The sequence below is a fragment of the Arachis hypogaea genome, chromosome 4, assembly GCF_003086295.3.
Source record: "Arachis hypogaea cultivar Tifrunner chromosome 4, arahy.Tifrunner.gnm2.J5K5, whole genome shotgun sequence".
In the NCBI taxonomy this organism is placed as follows: Eukaryota; Viridiplantae; Streptophyta; class Magnoliopsida; order Fabales; family Fabaceae; genus Arachis; species Arachis hypogaea.
The window spans coordinates 100,183,541-100,204,305 of record NC_092039.1 but is presented as its reverse complement, the minus strand read 5'-3'; the positions used below and the strand labels follow the sequence as shown (position 1 = coordinate 100,204,305).

Here is a 20,765-nt window from a genome sequence, read left to right as displayed (position 1 = left end):
TGTTATTCTTTGAATTTATAAATTATACATATTTTAATTGATAAAACGCATATTCTAATTCTATTTCTGTTTCATTGACCGGCTGGGTCTGGGTGACTGACTGATGAGAGAGCTGAAAGAAAAAGCAAAGAATTTTGATTTTTGAATGCAAAAATGGGAAAAATATTACTATTAGCATTGGTTTGATCATCCAAAAGGAAAAACCCAAACCAAATTCTCAAACACAAACCTAACGACTACGACGACGACACCACCAACCCACCATGTTCGCCAAGAAGTTGTTGCACAAAGCTGTGCTCCACCATTCCAACGTAACAAAACTTCCTTTTTCTTTCAACTTCATTTCTTCCTGGGGTTCTTTTTTATAGGTTTGAAATTCTTCTAATTTAATTTTTTTGAATTTATTTCAGCATAGTAAGTTCCAACACCATAGAGGCTTGAAGTCAAGTGAGTTGGATCCAAGAATTGTGATCCACTATGGCATTCCATCAACGGCTTCAGTTCTCGCCTTTGATTCCATTCAGAGACTCTTGGCTATTGGAACACTGTTAGTTCATTTAATTTTCTCTCAATCTATTTATTATTACTGTTATTATTATTATTTTGATGGATGGTTTATAAACTTATAATATAAAAGCTGTTAGCTACATTAATTTTGGTCAATTTGTAAGCTATATTGTTTAGTAGTATATTGCTTAGGAAAATGAACTAGGAAATTTAGAGAAGTTTAATCTTTGGAACTCGGTGTTGATAAGCAATTCATTTGATATTGACTCTTTTTTTGTTGTTGATGGTTTGATATTTATACTGTAGATGTTTAGATATTGCAATGTTCCTGCATAGAAAGATGTCATTGAGAAACGAAATGGATTCAACAATTTAGGGGAAAAAAATTACTCTTAGACTTGGTAATTGAAACATTCTAATTATCTGTGATAAGTATAGTTGCATATTGCCTTTTATTCTTGTACATATATAGATTCTATACTATGGATGCTATGTTACTTTAGTTTGCACTGCTCCCATATCTTAAAAAGATGTCAATGAGAAAAAAAAGAGTTTCTGAAATTTTGAAAAAATAATTCATATATGAAAATAAGTTGCTTTTATTTTCTGTAAATTTCTTTTTATGCACTTGATAGTTGCAAGAAGTGTGCATGTTGTTAGCGTTAAATCTAGCTGAATGTATCATACCAAAAAATCTAGCTGAATGTAATCCATGTACATGGATGAAAGCCATATTCTAATATCCTGTTATCGATTAGCCTGCTAAATGAATGTTCTTATTAACTGAATGTTGGGTGCTTATATTGCTTACATTAATGGCAGGGATGGAAGACTAAAGGTAATTGGCGGTGATAATATTGAGGGAATTTTGATTTCTCCTAAGCAATTGCCTTATAAGCACTTGGAGGTATGTTTCATCTGCATTTCACAAATATGATACAAAATTGTATAAACCTTACCTTTCTAAGCTTATGATGATTCTTCCTAAAATTAGAGGCATATTGACGCATGGATTCTTTTGGCATTTGCAGTTCCTTCAGAACCAGGGGTACTTAGTTGGTGTATTAAATGACAATGATATCCAGGTAACTTTCTTCTCATAGAATTCATTTTCTGTGATGTAGTACGGATTTCTAATTAAAGGCATTGCTGAGCAATGAAAGATTAAAAAACTTTGATATCATTGGGTGCTTCTCTTGTTTTCCCAAGTTCCCTTCAAATAGCCTATATACTTTAGTTCTTCAGTCTCTTTACTTTTGTCTATATTTTATGTATTTGCATTGTATCATGGATATTTTGGCTTCATTTTCTCTTTGCTCATTGTGAATTTGCTGAAAGAACAATGATAAGCATGATTATTTATGAAATTAACAATTCAGAATATAAGGTTATGGTTGATGTAATGTTAGTAAGGTGATTGACCTAGATTTCCAAGCCAATTATAGTGTAGCCAGAAGAATGCTGGCTGTGTTACTTTTATTTTTTATTGTTATTTTTATTTCTACTTTTTTTACTTTTTTAATTTATGTTTTTGCAGATTTGGAGTCTCGAGAGCAGAAGCCTTGTTTGTTCTTTAGAATGGGAATCCAACATTACTGCTTTCTCTGTAATTAGTGGCTCCCACTTCATGTATGTTGGTTCTGTGTCTGTAGTGGTTAACTGCAATTGATTATGATGAATAACTTGTTACTTTATTATGATATTCAGTTATGTTGGAGATGAGCATGGATCATTTTCTGTGGTAAAGTTTGAAGCTGAGGAAGGACAACTACTTAAGTCATCATATGATTTGTCTGCAAAATTTCTAAGAGGTAGTTCATTACTTCATTTGTGACGTTAGTTTCATGACTGATAAATGCTACATACGGTCTGCATTTTCTAAAGATGTGTGTATATGCATTTTATCAAACTATCAAAGATTACTCTGTCACGGGGGGAGCTAGCATAAAATTTGGAGAGGGGCCAAAGTTTAATTTTCGAATATAAAGAGATCAAAATAAAAATAAAAGTTTTAAGGGGGCTAAACCAAAATTTACACACAGTTTATAAGAAAAAATAGAAGTTTAGAGGGAGCCATTGCCTCCCTTAAAACATGAGAGGCTCTGCCCTACTGTCAAATGATCAGATATTATATATTAGTCCCTTCAACACCCCCCCCCAAAAAAAAAAAAAAAACACACATACTCTTTGAGTTTCCTTGAATCTCTTTTAATGAAGTAAATACTATGTAACTGCAATGTCTGAAATGTCTTCAGATGATTTTATGTTTGAGCTATTTGTTTTTCTTTGCTCTAAGATTTGCTCATTTCCATTTTTGCTTTCTTTTGATAGAAGCTGCCGGGTTTTCAGATTACAGTGACCAACCAATTGTAGGAATTCTTTCACAACCTTCGTCTTTTGGGAACAGGCAAGAGATACGTAGTTTATATTCTTATTTTTTGTCATAAAAGCTCATATAGGTATTTAACATTAATTATCTGTCTCTTAGTTTCAAAATTTGAGATTTATCCAAGCAATGCCAGAGGAAAAATATATATATTTCTGTAAAATTTCCTATTATTGCTTGCACTTTCTAGTTTAACTTTGTTATGTTTATCTCTCTCTGTATTCAACTTTCAAAATTACTACAATCTATAGTGAGCATAAGTGTTTTCGTATAACTCATATTCTTCTTCCTAGAAACAAAAGCGGCATGTAGTTTCTATCATATTAATAATAGCCATATCTTTGAACTCTGGTTGAAACCATGGCAAAATCATTTCAAGCCAGTGAATAATGTCTCTGTTTAGACAGTGATTTAATGTGAAAAGCTTGAGGTTTCTGAACTCCTCAGCTCATATATTTATATACACTAATTAATCATTACAATACCTACTAAAGATAAAACATAGTTCATAATTAATTCTAATCTAACCTAATTGACACCTAACAGCTAATTGACTGACCTAATCTAACCTAATTGACACCTAACAACTAATTGACTGAATTATCTGAATATAATATCAACAGTCACCATCAGTATTTGATGTGTCATGTCTCCTTTTGTCTATGATATTAGAAACAACAACAACAACAACAACAAAGCCTTGTCCCACTAAGTGGGGTCGGCTACATGAATCAAACGACGCCATTGTGCTCTATCATGTATATGTCTACAGAGAGACCGTTTACATGTAGACCTCGTTTGACCACCTCATGGATGGTCTTGTCTATGACATTAGAAAGTGAAGGGAAAATGTGTTTTGATACTGAATGTGTTCAACTTAATGAATTCCGGTATTTTTCTATATTTTTGCAGACTGTTGATTGCATTTCAGGATGGACTGCTAATTCTTTGGGATATAGCTGAATCTAAAATCGTGTTCGTTGGTGGAGGAAAGGATCTCCAATTGAAGGATCATGGTAGTGACTCATCCATTGAACCAGACACCAATGTTCCATCCGATAGTATTGAACAAAATCTTGGTGACAAAGAGATAAGTGCTCTGTGCTGGGCGTCTTTGAGTGGGTCCATTCTTGCTGTGGGATACTTAGATGGAGATATCCTTTTCTGGAATTTATCATCCACAGCACCTTCTAAAGGTCAACAAACTTCATCTAAAAATGTTGTTAAGCTACAATTGTCAAGTGCAGAAAGAAGACTCCCGGTCATTGTCTTGCAATGGTCCAGCAACCAAAAATCCCGTAGTGATTGTGATGGACAGTTGTTTGTCTACGGTGGTGATGAAATTGGATCTGAAGAAGTTTTGACTGTGAGTAATTTGTTCATGGCTATTACTATTTGGTTTTCAAATTTAAAATTTGTATCTTTTTCTTTTTGTTAGAATTTGGCCATTCACGTGCCTTCAAATAGAATAGAATATTATGCTTGCTATCCTTCATTATATAAGTAAATTTGAACATGTGTCAAGCCTAACTGGCTCTTGCATGATGTGGCATGTGAGATATAGCCATTCTTGCGTAAAGGAACATATTGTAAATGTAATGTTAAAATCTATGATTTTGTCTTTGCCTTATAAGCTATAGCACAAACTTTAGCAGAGAGAGTTTGTGACATACAGAAATGAAGTGTGTTCTCTGTCACTTTGCATCTGATCCTTTTAAAAGAAGACAAGCTAAGACAGCCGTACAACATCAGTTAAAAATGTAAGAATGTCTAGAAACTATAGCAACTAGAAATATTTAATGGTAACATCTTTTTGTCTAAAAATTATATTATAATCTAATCATTCTCATATACCTAATAAGATTATGCAGGAAATATTTAAAATGGAGAATATTCCATTTGATATAGTCAATCTGGTTGATTACCCTCGCATTAACTAAATTATGGGTGTGCCTCCTATATATTTCATTAATTTCTTACCCTTTATCAGCAGAATTTCTAACAACCAATTATAAATGTATGATGCTGTTGACTTTGTTGTGGGAAAATTTTTTTCATTTGTCGTAAACATTGAATTGATGATATTCCACTTTTCACTAGTTTTTTTTTTTAAACCATATTTGTTGTGTTCCCCTAAACTTTAAAGTATTGTTGCAGGTTTTAACTCTTGAATGGTCATCTGGGATGGAGACAGTAAAATGCATTAGTCGTGCAGACCTTACCCTTAGTGGCTCTTTTGCAGACTTGATTTTACTGCCAAGAGCCGGGGCAATGGAGCTGAACACCAAAGCCGATCTTTTTGTGTTGACAAACCCTGGACAGCTACATTTTTATGATAGTGATAACCTGTCTGCATTAACATCTCAGCAGAACAGGACCCCATCTATAGATGCTTTGGAGTTTCCAGTGCTAATACCTATTGCTGATCCTTCTTTGACTGTTACACAACTTGTCAGGTTGCCCAGTGAGTCAACTTCATCTAAGATTCTAACTGAGGTAATCTCTAATGACTTGCTGGTGATGTGTTTGTTTTGTGCTTCCCTAATGACTTGTTTCCTTTGTCTTAGGTAGCCTCAGTTCTAAGAACAGGCTCAACACCTAGTTTAGCAACTCCTTCACATTGGCCGTTGACTGGTGGTGTTCCCAGCCATTTGTCCACACCTAAAGGTTCTGGGATTGAGAGAGTTTATTTTGCTGGTTATTCGGATGGATCTGTCCTAGTCTGTGATGCTACACATCCAGTCTTATCTTATATTTGCTACATAGAGGGAGAGGTAAGAATTCCACAAGTATTTTCTCTCCAAATATATAGAAATAGAAACCATATACTTATGTTGGGTGTAAGTGAATTTTCTATATCTATTTGTTTTGACATTTTCTTTGTGTGTTTGGTAGGTGAAAGATATAAAAGTGGCTGGTTCAAGTGCTCCAGTGACAAAATTGGACTTCTGCTCGGTCTCCCTACTTTTGGCTGTTGGCAATGAGAGCGGTCTTGTCAGAAATCTTTCTTAATCAGTTAAGCTATCAAAGGCAATACACTATTGTCCTATACTTAATCCTTTGCTGTGTGATGAATTTGATAGGTTTGCATTTATGACCTCCAAGGCCATTCTGATGGGAGAAATTGTCATTTTGTCACAGAAACAAAAAGTGAAGGTGATCTCTAGATTTCTCTCATCATCATGGAACCCTACCTTACCCATTTTTTCACATATGGAATTTGTAAATACTTGTTCAGAAAACGTAATTAGTTACTTATGTTGTTAAACTTGTATCGCAGTCCATGAATCTCCCCAAGGAAAGGGAACCCATTGTAGTGCTGTTATTTCCCTTCTTGGTTCTCCAGTACAAGCATTATCATTTTCAAATTCTGGAACAAAACTTGCTATTGGATATTCAAGTGGCCGTGTGAGTATCACTCTCATTAGTCAATTCACTTTGTTTCTTGTTGCTTTTTATATATATATATATATATTGATGCATCTCGCTTAATAATTATTTCTTTTCAGGTTGCAGTCTGTGATATGACTTCAATGTCAGTTTTGTTCATGATCGACAGTGTACCAATCTCAAGCTCTCCAATCACTTCAATGATTTGGAAAGAACAAGCACGATTCCATAGTGCTTTGAATAGTCCAAAGCAATCAGAAACATCAAGCACAGGCAACTCTCTTGAAGAAATAATATTCATCTCTTCTCGGGATGGAAAGATTAATATAGTGGAAGGGGATACTGGTAAAATGATTTCCAGCCAACCATTACACGTGAAAGAATCAACTGCAATTTCAATACATGTTATAGGCAAGTTCAATTTTCATCAATTCAATATATTGCAAGTTTTACTGCACTTAGATTTGATTCGAAATTCTAAGAGAATTTTGTATTACAGAGGATAGCATCGCGACTACTGAAGCAACAAATGACAGACATGAGGAGGAGCCCTTGAAGGATACTGCTAGTGCTAGCCCTGATGAACCTGTTCGAGAAAGTAACCCAACTGGCATAAATTCAGCAGAGGCTGAAAGTTCCTCTTCGGAAGTAACAGCTGCTGGGGATTTACTTTTTGATCCACTTGTTCTGCTTTGCTGTGAGAATTCATTGCGGTTATTCTCTGCAAAATCATTGATACAGGTCCTCTAACTGATTATCATGACAATTAGTACTTGCATTGGCATTGTTTTTAAATAAATTTGATGAATATTGTTACAGGGAAATAAGAAACCAATTCGAAAAGTGAAAGATACCAAGTCCTACTATTGGACCACAATTTTAAAGAAAGACGACAAATATTGTGGGCTACTATCGTTGCTTCAGACTGGAATATTTGAGATCAGGTGGAAGCGCTAGTGCTTTGTTCTAGGGCTTTACCTTGCAATAAGTAATTATTGATTTTGCTAATAATGTGTATTGATAATTTTTAGCATTTGTCTGACAGGTCTTTACCAGATTTGGAATTGGTTACAGAAAGCTCTTTATTATCAATCTTAAGGTGGAATTATAAAGTGAATATGGACAAAACCTTGTGTTCTGATGCTAATGGAAATATTGCACTGGTATAATATTCTTTAGAACTTTAACATTTCCTGGGACTCTATTTCTTCTTTTTGCTTCTTCCATTTTATATGGGATTATGTAAAACATACCTGATATTCTAGCCAAATACTCAGTCAGCTTACAATTTAGCAACTGAGTCTTCAAATCGTTCATCTCTTGTTGATAACTTACAGGCTAATGGTTCTGAATTGACATTTATCTCATTACTAGCCGGTGAAGACAAATTCAGGTATTTTTGCTATTTTGTAATGAATTTATTAATAATGTGGAATTGTGGATTCCTTGTTTACATGTGGAAATAAGGAAGAAAAAGTTGAATGAAGAATTTTCTATACTATTTTAGGAATCTGGAGCGTTTACCTTGTCTTCATGATAAAGTTCTTGCAGCTGCTGCTGATGCTGCCTTTAGATTTTCTTCGAGCCAGAAGAAAAAACAGGTTTTAGTTTCTCTGATTTTATTTAGTATCCTAAATCCACCACTATTTGTATATCTAATCAGCTTAATCATTTTGGCACAGATCTCTGCACCAGGAATTTTAGGAGGTATTGTCAAAGGATTTAAAGGAGGGAAAGCCTCTCCAACCAATATGATTAAAATTCAACCCTCCAATTTCATGCATTTGGAAGACAAATTCTATAAGTCCCCCCGGTCAGATTTTCATCAAACAGTTTCAGATGAATTGGAACTCAATATAGGTTTCTTGCCAAACCGTCTATCCATTTTTACCTTTCATTATTTTGTTTGTTGGTAATATGACTCGCCCTCTTGTCCATCTTGTCCATGAATAAGTGTCTTTTAGTTTTTATCAATATATATATTTTGTCTAAGATTATTTGTCATTTGTGAATATCTATGAAACATGTTCTTTTTAGTTTAACCCTGATATTTATTACCCCAATTAATATAGTAATCACAAATCAATGAAAAGAGACAAAGGATGATTTAGTCAACATAACCAAATTTATTGCAACATTCAAGCCAATTTAGTGATTTCTTAGTTCTTGTATGACAAACCTATATGACACTTGTAGTCTTGAAAACACAACATCAAAACTTGCTTCATTGTGGTACAGATGACATTGAAATAGATGAGCCCATAACTGAGGTGTCTACGTATTCACCTAATGTTAAGAACAAACAGAAAGGTAAACCACATTCGAATATTCGTCTCATATTTGAACTAGAAAGGTCGCCAGATCGGTAACAATTTTGTATATTTTTGTGCAGATAACTTGCGAGAAAGGGAGAAACTATTTGAAGGTGCAACTAGTGATGATGTAAAACCAAGACTTAGAACTCCTGAAGAAATTATGGCTACTTATAGAAAAACTGGGGTAATGTTCTATCTTTCTTTTCTTTGAGATTCCTTTCTCTTTCATCGTGTTCTGTTGATTTCAGTTATTAAAATGTGTCATTTAATGTGTGATTTCAGGATGCTTCTTCAGCTGCTGCCCAAGCAAGAAACAAGCTTGTGGAGAGGCAGGAAAAATTGGAGGTAGAAATTTTATGTGATCTCACATTGCCAACTTACACAGCTTCTATAATAACATTTTGTACTTATATGATGCAGTACTAACACCACCTAGTGAGATAAGGCTATATTCTTGTGTTATATGATGAAGTAAATCTTCGATATTTCCTTGTTTCTGCTTTGTCTTGTCGCTAATGAAATTATGAGGGATGGATAAAATGATTTATGATTATTGACATATGCATGTTATTTTGATTTATCTGTTCTTCCCCCCCCCCCCCCCCCCGGGAATTGCAACTGTTTTTGGCTTTTTGGCAATTTAAAAACATCTTAGCTGAAAGTATCATTAGGATGCATTTGTTTCAACTCATTTTGTCAGAAAATATCCTTTTTTTAACTGAAGAAATTATATATATATATAGTTTTCACATATTTTGATAAGTTTTCAGTTCAACTGAAATTTGTCTGCTCAATTTGATTCAGAGAATAAGCCAACGCACTGCAGAACTGCAAAGTGGAGCTGAAGATTTTGCATCATTAGCAAATGAGCTTGTGAAGACCATGGAAAGGAGGAAATGGTGGCAAATATAGAGAGAAAGAAAAAAGAAAAAAGGTGTGGGGGCCTTGGGAGGTGGAGGGGAGGGGAAATTGGTTTGCTCAATCAATTCTGTATTTATTATCTTGTCTTGTATATTATATTATATATGTGTGGCCATTGGCTTTGTTTTTTGTTTTATTCTTTGCATATGATTAGCATAAAGATTTTGCACGACATTACACGGTTATCTCTTCTGCTCTTCGTTATATTCTTGAAAGCAATTTCCTTAAATTGTAATGATATTTTATTAAAATTAAAATATAAATTTCTTTTTTATTTTTTTAATGTCCTTTTAAATGATATAAAGTATTTAAAATAAATTTTTATTTTAATAAACAATAATATATAATTTTTAAAATCTTTTTAAGAATATGATAAAAATAAAGTTATATATATTGATATATGATAATATTTAAATATGTATAATGTGTTTAAAAATTTATTTTTTATTTTTTATTAAGGGATAAACACGAAAAATATGTGTCGGACGAAAATGTATCTAATATAAGTAGTAGTACACACAACAACTAGACAAAGTAGAGTTTCATAGTTTTTGGCTAATACCTGGTCAACTTTAAATACTAAATTTTAAATATTAATTTATAAGATATTAACCTAAAATATTAGTTAATATTAATAATATTAAGAAAGAGTATTAGCAGTACAATGTTTCTCGTTATGAGTTAATATTTAAAATCGTCTTCGAAAGATACCTCATTCTCTATAGAGTCCCCGAATGATAAAGTTAATCAAAATCATCATTGAAAGATGACGAATATGACCACGTTAGTCCTTCTGTCAATTCGTCCGCTGAGTTGACTAACGTTAGGTGACGTGTGCTGTTAAGTGCCCGTGTGGCACAGTTACAAAACGACGCCGTTTTGAATCAATGGCCTCCAGGAGCTGAGACGACGGTGTTTGGTGCCCTGGAGAGATTCAAAACGTTGCAACCCATGACCCCCTCTGCAAACAAGCATCTCACTCTGTTTCGCTCCAAAACTTATCGTCTCCCTCAAGGTATACCCTAAGCCTTCGACCCAACACTTGAAGTAGGCCATCAACCTTCGTCAGCGTAGGAAGACTGATAGCCTGGAAGAGTTATCGGTATTGGATACAAAAGTGATCGTCTCCTGGAGCGACATTGATAGTGGAGGAAGCCATCTCGACTTTTATAGGTAAGGATCAATCGTTTCTCTTGTTTATTGAGTAATTATGTTGCATGATGTCCTGCTAGTGGCGTGACTCATGGGTTCATCTTATTGTGGGTAGGGTTTGGGGTGAGTAACAGTTTTCATGAATGTTGTTGTATGATATGAGTGGGTTGAAATGGTTTGTTCTTACTGGCATTTGTGATGATTTGTTAGGTAGGGGTCTTCCATTTCAGTGATGGTTCTACTGGGTTGTTGCATGTTTATTTTGGATTTAGGGTTTGTTTTGGTATGTTTTATTTTGTTTGATAATGGTATTATTGTCTCTGTTATTATAGATGGAGGGTCCTCCCATGACTTTTGTCTTTCACCATGGTGGAATGTTTAAAAATTCTGTTGAGGGAGATATGATATATGAACCCGACAATACCGAAGTCTTGATGGGTGTTGATGGAAACACACTTGATGTGTTCTTTGTAAGGGGCTACTATAAGGAGTTGGGATACATTGAAGCTGGAAACTGTTGGTGGAAAGTTCCTGGAGTGCCCCTCTCTTCTGGTTTGAGAAGCGTAGTTACAGATGCAGATTTGGTTGCAATGTGTAAGGATTGTAGGTAGGGGTGGCAAACGGGTCTAAACCCGCCGGGCCGGCCCACGTAACCTGCCAAAAAAGGCGGGTCAGACTGAAAAATTGGGACCGCCAAATAGCAAAAGCCCACCTAATCCGCACCGCTTAAATCGCGGGCTTTGGCAGAACGGGGCGGGCTTAGTATTTTTTTTTAGTGAGGAGGTATTTTTACAATTTTTTTGCCAAAACCTAACTTCTCTCAAAGAATGAAAAAAGGACTGAGGAGTATTGCCATGACTGGTTGAAGATGGACGCCTATAGGAGAACTTACTGTTTCAATGTTAATCCGATAAAAGGACAGGATCTATGGGAAAAAACACCACATCTTGCACCTGTCTCCCCCCCCCCCCCCCCCCATTTAAACAGAAACCTGGAAGACCGACAAAAAAAAAAAAGAAGAAGAGCGAAGGATGAACAGGAAAGTGGGTCAAAGACAAAGATGAAAAGAAAGTACAACCCAATTAGATGCATATTCTGTGGTGAGGTTGGCCACAACAAAAGAAGCTGTGCAAAGAAGAAAGCATCTGATGCTGAGAAAAATGCTAGGCAGATGCAGCTGCAACTGGCAGTTGCTTCTCCTGCTGCAAATAGAGCTGACCCTGAGGTGAATGATTTCCCTAAACTACAGGTGATTAAAGCGAAAGCAAGAGCTAGATCCTCCCCTACACCTACTACATCTGCACCAATGGCAATCTTGGCTGAGACCATCAAAGGGACAAGTTCTGCGATTGCTAGGAAGCTGGTCAATTTTATGACTTTTGTGTCTACTCCAGGCTTCAAGCACCCTAGGAAGAATGATAAACCACATTGATGACAAAGCAATGTTTTCGGGTTGCTTTAGTTTTTTATATAGGACAAATGAAGTAACATTTTGTGGTTATTGTAATCTGATAGTTGTGATAGCCCTTCTCTTTTGGTGTAGCTTTCAGTTTTAGGATTGGATACCTTATTAATTGTGGTACTTATCTTGCAGACAATGTGACTATTATCCTTGAATGTGACTATTAGCCTTGAATGGCAGCACAATGCTATGACTACTTACTTTGATTACTTATCCTGTTTATGGCTTAATCTTATAGCAACAGTGATATTGATTAATTTGCAATATTCCACAATGCCAGTAATTGAGACTTTGTAGTTAACCTTAAACAGCACTAATCAAAACACTATTCTCATTCAATCAATCCAAATCAGTACACCATTACATTTCAACAGGATTTTTTCTACTTAGAAGTACATATCAAACAGCAAATGCTAATATTAATCACAACTATCACAAACATGAAAATTACTAGCGGTTTCAAATATCTAACTTCAGCTTCCAAGCTACCTAATCTCCATGCCACCTTCACCCTCCATTCATCATACTCACTTTCAACCTGCAATTCAGTTCTGGAATCTTCTTTAGCACCACCTTCAACCACTGCTTCATAGTCATCAGCATCAACCCACTCAAAGTAATTACAGTAACTGCCCTTCTGGAAATTCAAAAATCAGAAAAAATATAATGAAGCACACCCAATAACACAGAAGAAGATGGAAAAACTTCAACATTTTCAAAACAACTTACCCGGTACCTTGAACATGCATAGAATAATCTCTCTGGGTTCTCTGCTGTCCCAGATTTTTTTTATCACAGCCTTCAACCTGCAGAAACATGCTTTCTCATGAGTCGTCCTCCTCATTCGCATTGAAGCACTGGAACCGTAACTCTCGTGCGGACCGAAGAGATGCCCCACCACTATGACATCCATTTCCTGTCTCCATCCTCCCGACGACCCAACAATTCCAGAATGCGACTTATTTATCATCACATTTGGGATTAGGGTTCATCATCCAAGAGACTGATTTGACTTCTTTAAACGAACTTACCTTGTCAGCAACCCCATCGTACACGTAGGCCTCAGCCACCCAGACACTTAAGGCATACATCATCCAACGTTAGTCAGCTCAGCGGACAAATTGACGGAAGGACTAATGTGGTTCTGTCCGTCATCTTTCGGAGACAATTTTGATTAACTTTATCATTCGGGGTCTCATATGAAAAACGAGGTATCTTTCAAGGACGTTTTTGAATATTAACTCTAAAAATTAAATATTCATTATTTATAGCAATATATGAGGTTCTGCAAACGCTACGCATAGAATATTGGGTTATAATATATAAGTAATATTAATATATTTTATATATAAAAATGGTAAATATTTATATAAAAAATAGTTAAAATAATTTTATATAAAATTAATAGATAAATATTGTTAAATAATTTGATATAATATATCCGTATATTTGAACTAATATTTTCACATGAAAATTATTCATTCTGCGTGAGAAATTAGTTTATTAAAAAGAATAAATATAAAAATTAATTTTTAATTAATTAACGTTAACTAATATTTTATTTTAAAATTATCTTTTAATTCTTATTTTTTAAAAATTTAGTATTCAGGATTATAATATACAGTTAAAAATATATAATCTAGGATTTAAGTAATCAAAAAATAGAATCAAGGATTTATAGTTTAAAATTCATGAAAAAAATAATTTTTAAAATTTGGTTGATATTGATGTTAAAAAGTTACCAATATAGTAGTACTAAAAATAGTATATAGAGTAACACAGTAAAATTTTCTAACGCTAACCCGCTAAAAGTTTTAGAAATTGTTTATGAAAAGATTGCTTATAAAATTGACTAGATTGTTGATGGATAAGGATAAATAAAAATAAAATCGGTACGAAATTGCATTGCAATGAATTCTATCGATTTTATTTCTAAATCAATTCAAACTGGTGTAAAAGTTTTCTTTTGGTTGAAAACCGGACCTGAACGGCCGGTCGGACCTGTTCAACAGCGAACCGACAATATTAACGGTCCGGTCAGACATATAAAACCGTTGTTAGAAAACCGGTGAGAAATTGTTAAACGGAAGCCGCCCGGTTTACACAAAAACGGAAGCTCCTTCGTTTCTTTCTCCCTTTCTACCTTCCTTTCTTTCATTCAGAAAGAAATCACACAAACCCAGCCAAAAAACCCTAGCATTGTAAGCCTACACCACCGCCGCAAGGTGTGGCATACTGCCGCCGTCCGTCGCACTCAAAGTTCGCCATCCGTCCGTCTATCTAGCTTCCCTCGTGCTCCAAGTCTTCAACCCCTGTTCGCTGTCACCGATCGCGGCTGCTTCCTCGAGCTCGGCGTCCGTCGTCTTTGTCTGCTCAGCGGCGCTTCCGTCGCCGTTTGTTTGCCGTTCACGTTCGGGCTTTCGTTCATCTGTCGTCTTCGTTCGCGTTCTTCGCCGTTCACGTTCGCTCGGCGTTCACCGTTCGCGTTCACTCGCCGTTCACCGTTCGAGTTCGCATTCGCGTTCGTCTGGAAGCCACGTTGCTCTGCTTCAAACTCTGCGACCAACCCGCGCGCTCCACTTAGCCGTCGAACTGCTCTCTTTTGTTGCCGCCGTGAGTTCCCTAAACCCGCTACCAGACAATACACTCACACAACACCAATACTCTGCTTCATACTCTGCAACTTCTGATTTCCATTACAATAAGTAACTATTTGATTTGGTAGTGTTTTGGATTTTTTCATGAACTGAATTAAAGTTACAATAGTTATGTTCTCTTCTCTATCACATTGATATTAAGCTTTGCATTCTCTTTATTTCGTTTTAATTTTACCACATGCAACATGTTTGATGAAATGCTTTAACCATATCTCTGGTAGGTTTTATAATTTCTAGCTTTTAGAAACTTAGTAAGTTGATTGCATGTGAAATTAGAATAATTGGATCTTAGTAATTAGGAAATTTTAGCTGCACAAATAGCATCTTTGCAGAAAACATATTAGCATGATGATTCCACTTGCATTAGTGTTCTTCTGGTAAATTTTAACTGTTATTGATCTTGTTAATTTGCTAATTGTTCTTGTGTTGTTGTTCTGTCGTTCTTATGTTATTTTTTTATTTTTTTTTGTTTTTGTTGTGATTTTCTATTCTTGATTTAAGCTGTGATTGAAGGTTCTTTGGTTTGGGTATTCTTCACTTTCCTGTAAGATTAGCTTTTAATTCTGAGCATACACGTATCAAATCAGTGTTTTCAGCAATGGTGATTTTTAGATTTGTTTTTGGGTTGCTTTGTTTTAAATGTTCCTATTGTTGTTGTGTTTTTGCTGTGTTTTAAATGTTCTTTTGATTTTTTTTTTTGAATGCCCAGTCAGTACTTGGTTGACTGCTCACTGATTGTATTTGATGATAAATTTTAAATTTATAACTCTATTACTGTTTTATTGTCTGTTTCTGTAGTTAAATTTTATTGAAGTTTCTTGAATTTGCACTGCGTATGTTACTGAATCACTGTTACTTCATTGCTTTTTTTTTTTTTTTTATAATCATTGTGATGAGCTTTGTTAAAATTGGGTTGAAAATTGTTAATCTTTCTTCATTTGTCACTGTTTTACTTTTTGACTTAGCTACATTAAGATAATATTCTCTATCTTTATCTTGTGCATTGTAATTCAATCCAGCTATTTTTAATGGAAGTATAATTATGTTAATTGTCAACAAATTTGGAGCAAGTCATTGCATATTTTGATGATTAATTATATTTAGTTGGTGATATTTTATGTAGGGTTTTAAATTTCAAAGATATTTAGGATGTTTTTATAATTTATTTATTATTTTATTATGAAACAGTTTTTTCAATTAACCACAGTTAGACCGATTGGACTAATAAACCAATAAATCAGTAACTAGAACGGTTTAATAATCCGTCGGATTTTCGGAACCTTATAGTTGAATCTATAGGCAATTAGGCATATATCTTTTTACTCAATAAATTAGCTACTGAATAATTTTATTACTTATCTCGTATTCGTATACCATATTAACGAATTTGTATACGCGTTAATATCATGAAAAACTAAATAATTTTAAGAATATATACCTATGAAGTATAGACACTTTGCTGAGTTGCCGTGTCGTGTCGGACACATTTTGGATACGATATTCATTGACACTCGTTCGATACACGTGTCTGCTGTGTTCAATCGTATTTTAATAAATTTTTTCTGAACATGCATGGACACATCTAAATACCATCATGTGATAGCATGTTCAGTCTTATTCTTAACAATAACATATATTCTTGAAATAAATTTAGATATAGTATATTTTATTATTTATTAAAACAAAAAATATTTTAAATATTAGATATAATTAAAATAAGATATTAAAAATAATTAAAAAAATTATTTTATATTTTAATATCAATAGAATATTAAAATATTATTACGATTATCTTAAAAATACTTTATATTTTATATGTATGCGTTTTCCCGTATTTTATAAGATTTTAAAATTTGTGTGTCGGTGTGTCCCTGTCAGTGTCTGTCAGTATCTATGCATCATAGATATATACTGGTAAATAATAGAAAAGATCTTTATTTAAAAAGATCCAACGTCAGGGTAGAAACTAAAATAGTAGGGTAAAAGATTTACCCTCTTCAGTCTTTCTTTAGTGTTGCTGCCAGCCACTGTTTTGCCTGTCCACTCTGTTGCGTCAGACGTCGCCGCTGTCAGCCAGTGCTGTCCACTCTGTTCACTCTCCAGTCGTCCGGCTCGCCTCTGCTCTGCCCCGTCGTGCGTCGCTTCTGCTCCTTTCGTGCCTGCCTCTGCTCTTTCACGTTTCTGCCATTCCTTTCCTTTTTTTCTTCCGTGTCTCTCTCTCCCTGGCCACTGCCTCCCGGTCCGCCCGCTTAACGCCGTCAGCCGCTGCCTTGCACTGCACTGCTCCTTCGCCACTGCTTGCCTTACTCTGCCTGTGTCAGTGGCTCTGGCTCTCTGCTCACTAGTGTATGATAATTTAAACCACTTGTTACGTGTTAGATTGAATTGTTGAATCTTAAAACTACATAATATAGTTGTTGGTGTTAAGTTAATTGTTGGTCAAATTATTAACTGCTCATGAATTTTATATGTTATGTGGATGAATGTTAAATTTGGATGCTAACTCTTCCAATTTTTAGTTGAAATTGGCCGTAGCTTGTAGTAGTGAATAGTAAACTATGCGAGTTAACTCGGCGAGTCTAGTCTAGCAGGGCTCTACGATTTTAACTGGACTTGCCCGTTTGACAACCATTGTAGTATTGATTTATAGATGGGTATACATTTCACGTTTCAAAGCCTTTAAGAAGAAGTTACACTTTTATTTGTAACTGTTACGTGAGTCTAAATACTGTGACATAAGAGTTATAAAAGAACATAGAAGAGCATTGTTATATTGTCAATTCCAGTTATACAAGAACACAAAAGAAGACATATACTTGTTTTTTCTTCATAATCAATGTTGTATTGTATGGTGTCATGTTTTGTCATGTATGATGTATCCTTGATTCTTGAGCTGTCATAGGGCATGCTTTTTCTGCTTTAACATAACCTTAAGTATGTATTGTTTTTCTTATGGATGGATTCTTCTCAATTTGTGGATGTTATTGTAGACAATATGCTCACTCCATGTGCAAACAGTAGGCTGAAGCGTAAGATGCTTGAGACACAAACCCAATGCAGTGAAGAGAAAGAAGAGCCTAGAGAACTTGATAGTAAAATTGGAAAAGTTGATAGAATGCTTGGTTCTCCACAGGATCCTAATGTTAGGTCACGTGCCATATTTATATTGGAAAATGCTTCACTGAAGAAAGGACTTGTTAAAAAGGTTACTTTTCTTTTTCTACATTGATTGTACAGTGTACGTATACTTTGTAATGTTTTGATAGATAAATGTATATCACTTTCTTTGAGAATTAATAGATGAAATGACGTATATACATTGTTGCTGTATATAGGAAATAAACTAGTTCTTAATTCAATTTGTGGATTTTGTTTTAGGAGTGGAAAATCCTCAATTCGCATGATGATGCCAATGTTCTGTTGAAGCAAAATAAGAGTCTTAATGATTATCGACCAGACATAGTTTTTGAGGTTTGTACTTTGTACACTAACTACTCAATCTCATAGCTTCTTTAAACTTTTCTTTTTTACGGTGAATGTTACACAATAGACTGCAAGACAAAATCCTAAGAATAAGTGATTCAATATTTGTTATACTTTTTCAGGCACTCCGTAGTATTATTGATAGTCCACTTAATAAATATGGTTTGGTGGAAGCTATATTCGTGAAAATTGATGGAGGAGCCCTATTTGAAATCAAGCCACATGTTCGCATTCCTCGAACTTGTAAACGTTTCTGTGGTCTCATAGGTAAGTCGTCTATTTTTACTTTCATTCTTTTATTTTTAGATACTAAGAACACATTTTTTTTTTTAACTTTCAGTAATTAAAATTGTTTCTGAAATATGTAGTGGATTTGCTTAGAAAGTCTCGTGTTTGTGCTAAAGATACAAATGAAGTACTTATTCGCATTGTTGAAGAGCCTGTGACGCGCCATTTACCGGTCAATTCTCATATAGTAGGTTGGTTGTATAGCTGTTTATATCTCATTTTAGGTTTTGCTAATCTTTAGACAAACATCGGTTTTGAAAAAACAATGTTATTGTGGAACATGCAGGCCTCTCTTATAGCTCAAAGAAGGTGGTCCACATAGATGACTACGTTTCTTCCCTAAGTGATCATATGACGCCTGTTTTTGTGGTATAATTTATTTTATTAGTGAAATATAAAGCCTTTGATCTTTGAGTTTTAATTATGATGATAGATTCTTATCTATTTTCAGGTGGGTGCAATGGTAAATGGGAAAGTAAAAGAAGACCACACACATGATTATATTTCTGGTATTAAATTAAATTAAAATTTGAAATATGTTTAATTTCTTGGATCTAATTTAACCTGTTTCATTTATACATACTTCAACTCTAAAATATATATATGTCTAGGTATTTTCAGTTGATAGGCTCTAATAATTAAGGAGGAACTTATACTAAATTAAGAAAATGTAAAAGTTCTTTAGGGTGGATATCTTTATTTTGAATATTTCATTTATAAGATCGATATGGGTCTTGATTTTTCCAATGTGACTGAAACTTTGACTAGATTGTTTAGCCTATAATTTTATTTGGGTATTAAGATTACAAAGGATTTTATGCTAAATGATAGGGAGAATAAATTAGTCTTGCTAACATTATGTGTATATGTTTTTTCATTAATGGAATAGAATAGAACTAATTAAAATGGGCCAAAAGGAAATGAAAAAAAAAAAGGAAAGAAACGGAACAAAGTTTCCCTTCTTGTTTTGGAGAATGACAGTGGAATGGAGTGGAAGTTCCTTTTGATGGATTTTTGAATCTTTTTTAATTTCAAGAAACTTGTTCGAATCATGTTTTGATTTGAGGATATAATAGAGAAAAGTAATGCTATTTTTTGTTTACTTTGCAGTTTCTGATTATCCACTTGGTGCTAAATGCTGCGTAAGCCTTATCTGTGATGCATTGGAGCAGAAATGGAAGCTATTCTAAAATAATGAGTTACAGAAAGGGTTCTAAGTAAAATTATAAATGAGTCAAAATGCTAATTTTACCTGTTATTTAATGTAAAGAGTGTGATCGTTCGTCTCTAACTACTCGAGTTAGAGATAGTTAGCAATTTTAGTACCTCTCAGCTACACTTTTTTATTTTTTAGAAAAAACAACTATTAGTACCCATGAATTTTGCGAACATAGACAAAAATACCCATCAAACAAGAAAAATAAAGTTTTACTCATAAAAGATGGATTTTGCACGACAAAAGTATTCAAATTCTAATATTTTGTTGATTTTTAACAAACTTTACAAATCGACCCATCCTTCCTTTTCAACCCCAATTCTACGGCCTCTCTTCTTCACCAAACTTCAGCACCAAAGTTCATTTCTTTGGAAATGAAAAGTTTCAATACAAAAGTATCCAAAGCACTTAGAATTTGAAGGGCCCTTTCCACTACTTACATCAACAACAACAACAAAGAAAGGTTAGATTGCCAATTAATTTACTTAATCAAGCTATACCCAGAATTTATATTGCCACAAATGCAAGGTGGCCATGACAGAAGAAAATATTGATGTGACGATGACGACAAGGCTGCGAGAGGCCGCAATAATGAGCGATGAAAAGGCTACTAGAGGTGGCAACAATGCTATTAGTGGTGGTGACGATTTTATTGGAGGCGACAATGATGAGGAAGATCGATTATGAGGCCGCGACAATGACGAACGACCGTGGAACAGGAGGCAACGATGTTGTCGAACAAGCACTGTACAAGACACAGCGACGATGAGGCGATGACAGTGAGAGGGTGATGAGTGGCAGTGAGAATGGTTGTTGTAAATTCAGCTATGTTAAACTTTTGATTTTGATTATGATTCCTTTAGATATGAAAGAGTGTGTTTTTTTGGTGAATTTTGAGAAGAATAACAAGAAGATTTGGGAGAAAAAAACAAAGATGCTAAAATGTAGCCATTGATGGATGAAATTTTTTAAAGTATTGTCGTTGTTG

The 20,765-nt window shown here is 34.5% G+C and overlaps 2 protein-coding genes across 2 annotated transcripts; both read left to right on the top strand.

The window, feature by feature from the left end:
- Positions 1 to 73: 73 nt before the first annotated feature.
- LOC112797047 (uncharacterized) lies at positions 74 to 9,701 on the top strand. The gene is made up of 24 exons (XM_025839793.2): positions 74 to 311; positions 411 to 547; positions 1,330 to 1,414; positions 1,539 to 1,592; positions 2,045 to 2,136; positions 2,215 to 2,318; positions 2,839 to 2,914; positions 3,806 to 4,259; positions 5,051 to 5,389; positions 5,461 to 5,667; positions 5,789 to 5,887; positions 5,977 to 6,049; positions 6,174 to 6,301; positions 6,403 to 6,694; positions 6,783 to 7,024; positions 7,103 to 7,227; positions 7,329 to 7,446; positions 7,621 to 7,676; positions 7,791 to 7,884; positions 7,966 to 8,143; positions 8,522 to 8,593; positions 8,676 to 8,782; positions 8,881 to 8,943; positions 9,403 to 9,701. Exons 1-24 carry the CDS (start codon positions 264 to 266, stop codon positions 9,508 to 9,510), a joined length of 3,351 nt encoding a protein of 1,116 aa, XP_025695578.1. The 5' UTR covers positions 74 to 263; the 3' UTR covers positions 9,511 to 9,701.
- Positions 9,702 to 14,209: 4,508 nt separating this feature from the next.
- On the top strand, positions 14,210 to 20,001 carry LOC112797046 (uncharacterized). The gene is made up of 8 exons (XM_072235757.1): positions 14,210 to 14,746; positions 17,781 to 17,995; positions 18,169 to 18,261; positions 18,396 to 18,540; positions 18,642 to 18,752; positions 18,848 to 18,930; positions 19,013 to 19,070; positions 19,672 to 20,001. The coding sequence occupies exons 2-8, from the start codon at positions 17,786 to 17,788 to the stop codon at positions 19,749 to 19,751; spliced, it is 780 nt and encodes a 259-aa protein (XP_072091858.1). The 5' UTR covers positions 14,210 to 14,746; positions 17,781 to 17,785; the 3' UTR covers positions 19,752 to 20,001.
- Positions 20,002 to 20,765: the final 764 nt, after the last annotated feature.

What these genes read in the sequence shown, in the direction of transcription:
- LOC112797047 (XM_025839793.2), top strand. Translation starts at nt 264, where the DNA reads ATGTTCGCCAAGAAGTTGTTGCACAAAGCTGTGCTCCACCATTCCAAC. An exon ending in CATCTAAGATTCTAACTGAG is followed by an intron (nt 5,390 to 5,460) that starts GTAATCTCTAAT and finishes CCTTTGTCTTAG; the next exon opens with GTAGCCTCAGTTCTAAGAAC. An exon ending in CTACTTATAGAAAAACTGGG is followed by an intron (nt 8,783 to 8,880) that starts GTAATGTTCTAT and finishes GTGTGATTTCAG; the next exon opens with GATGCTTCTTCAGCTGCTGC.
- LOC112797046 (XM_072235757.1), top strand. Translation starts at nt 17,786, where the DNA reads ATGCTCACTCCATGTGCAAACAGTAGGCTGAAGCGTAAGATGCTTGAG. An exon ending in ACGTTTCTGTGGTCTCATAG is followed by an intron (nt 18,541 to 18,641) that starts GTAAGTCGTCTA and finishes TGAAATATGTAG; the next exon opens with TGGATTTGCTTAGAAAGTCT. An exon ending in ATATGACGCCTGTTTTTGTG is followed by an intron (nt 18,931 to 19,012) that starts GTATAATTTATT and finishes ATCTATTTTCAG; the next exon opens with GTGGGTGCAATGGTAAATGG.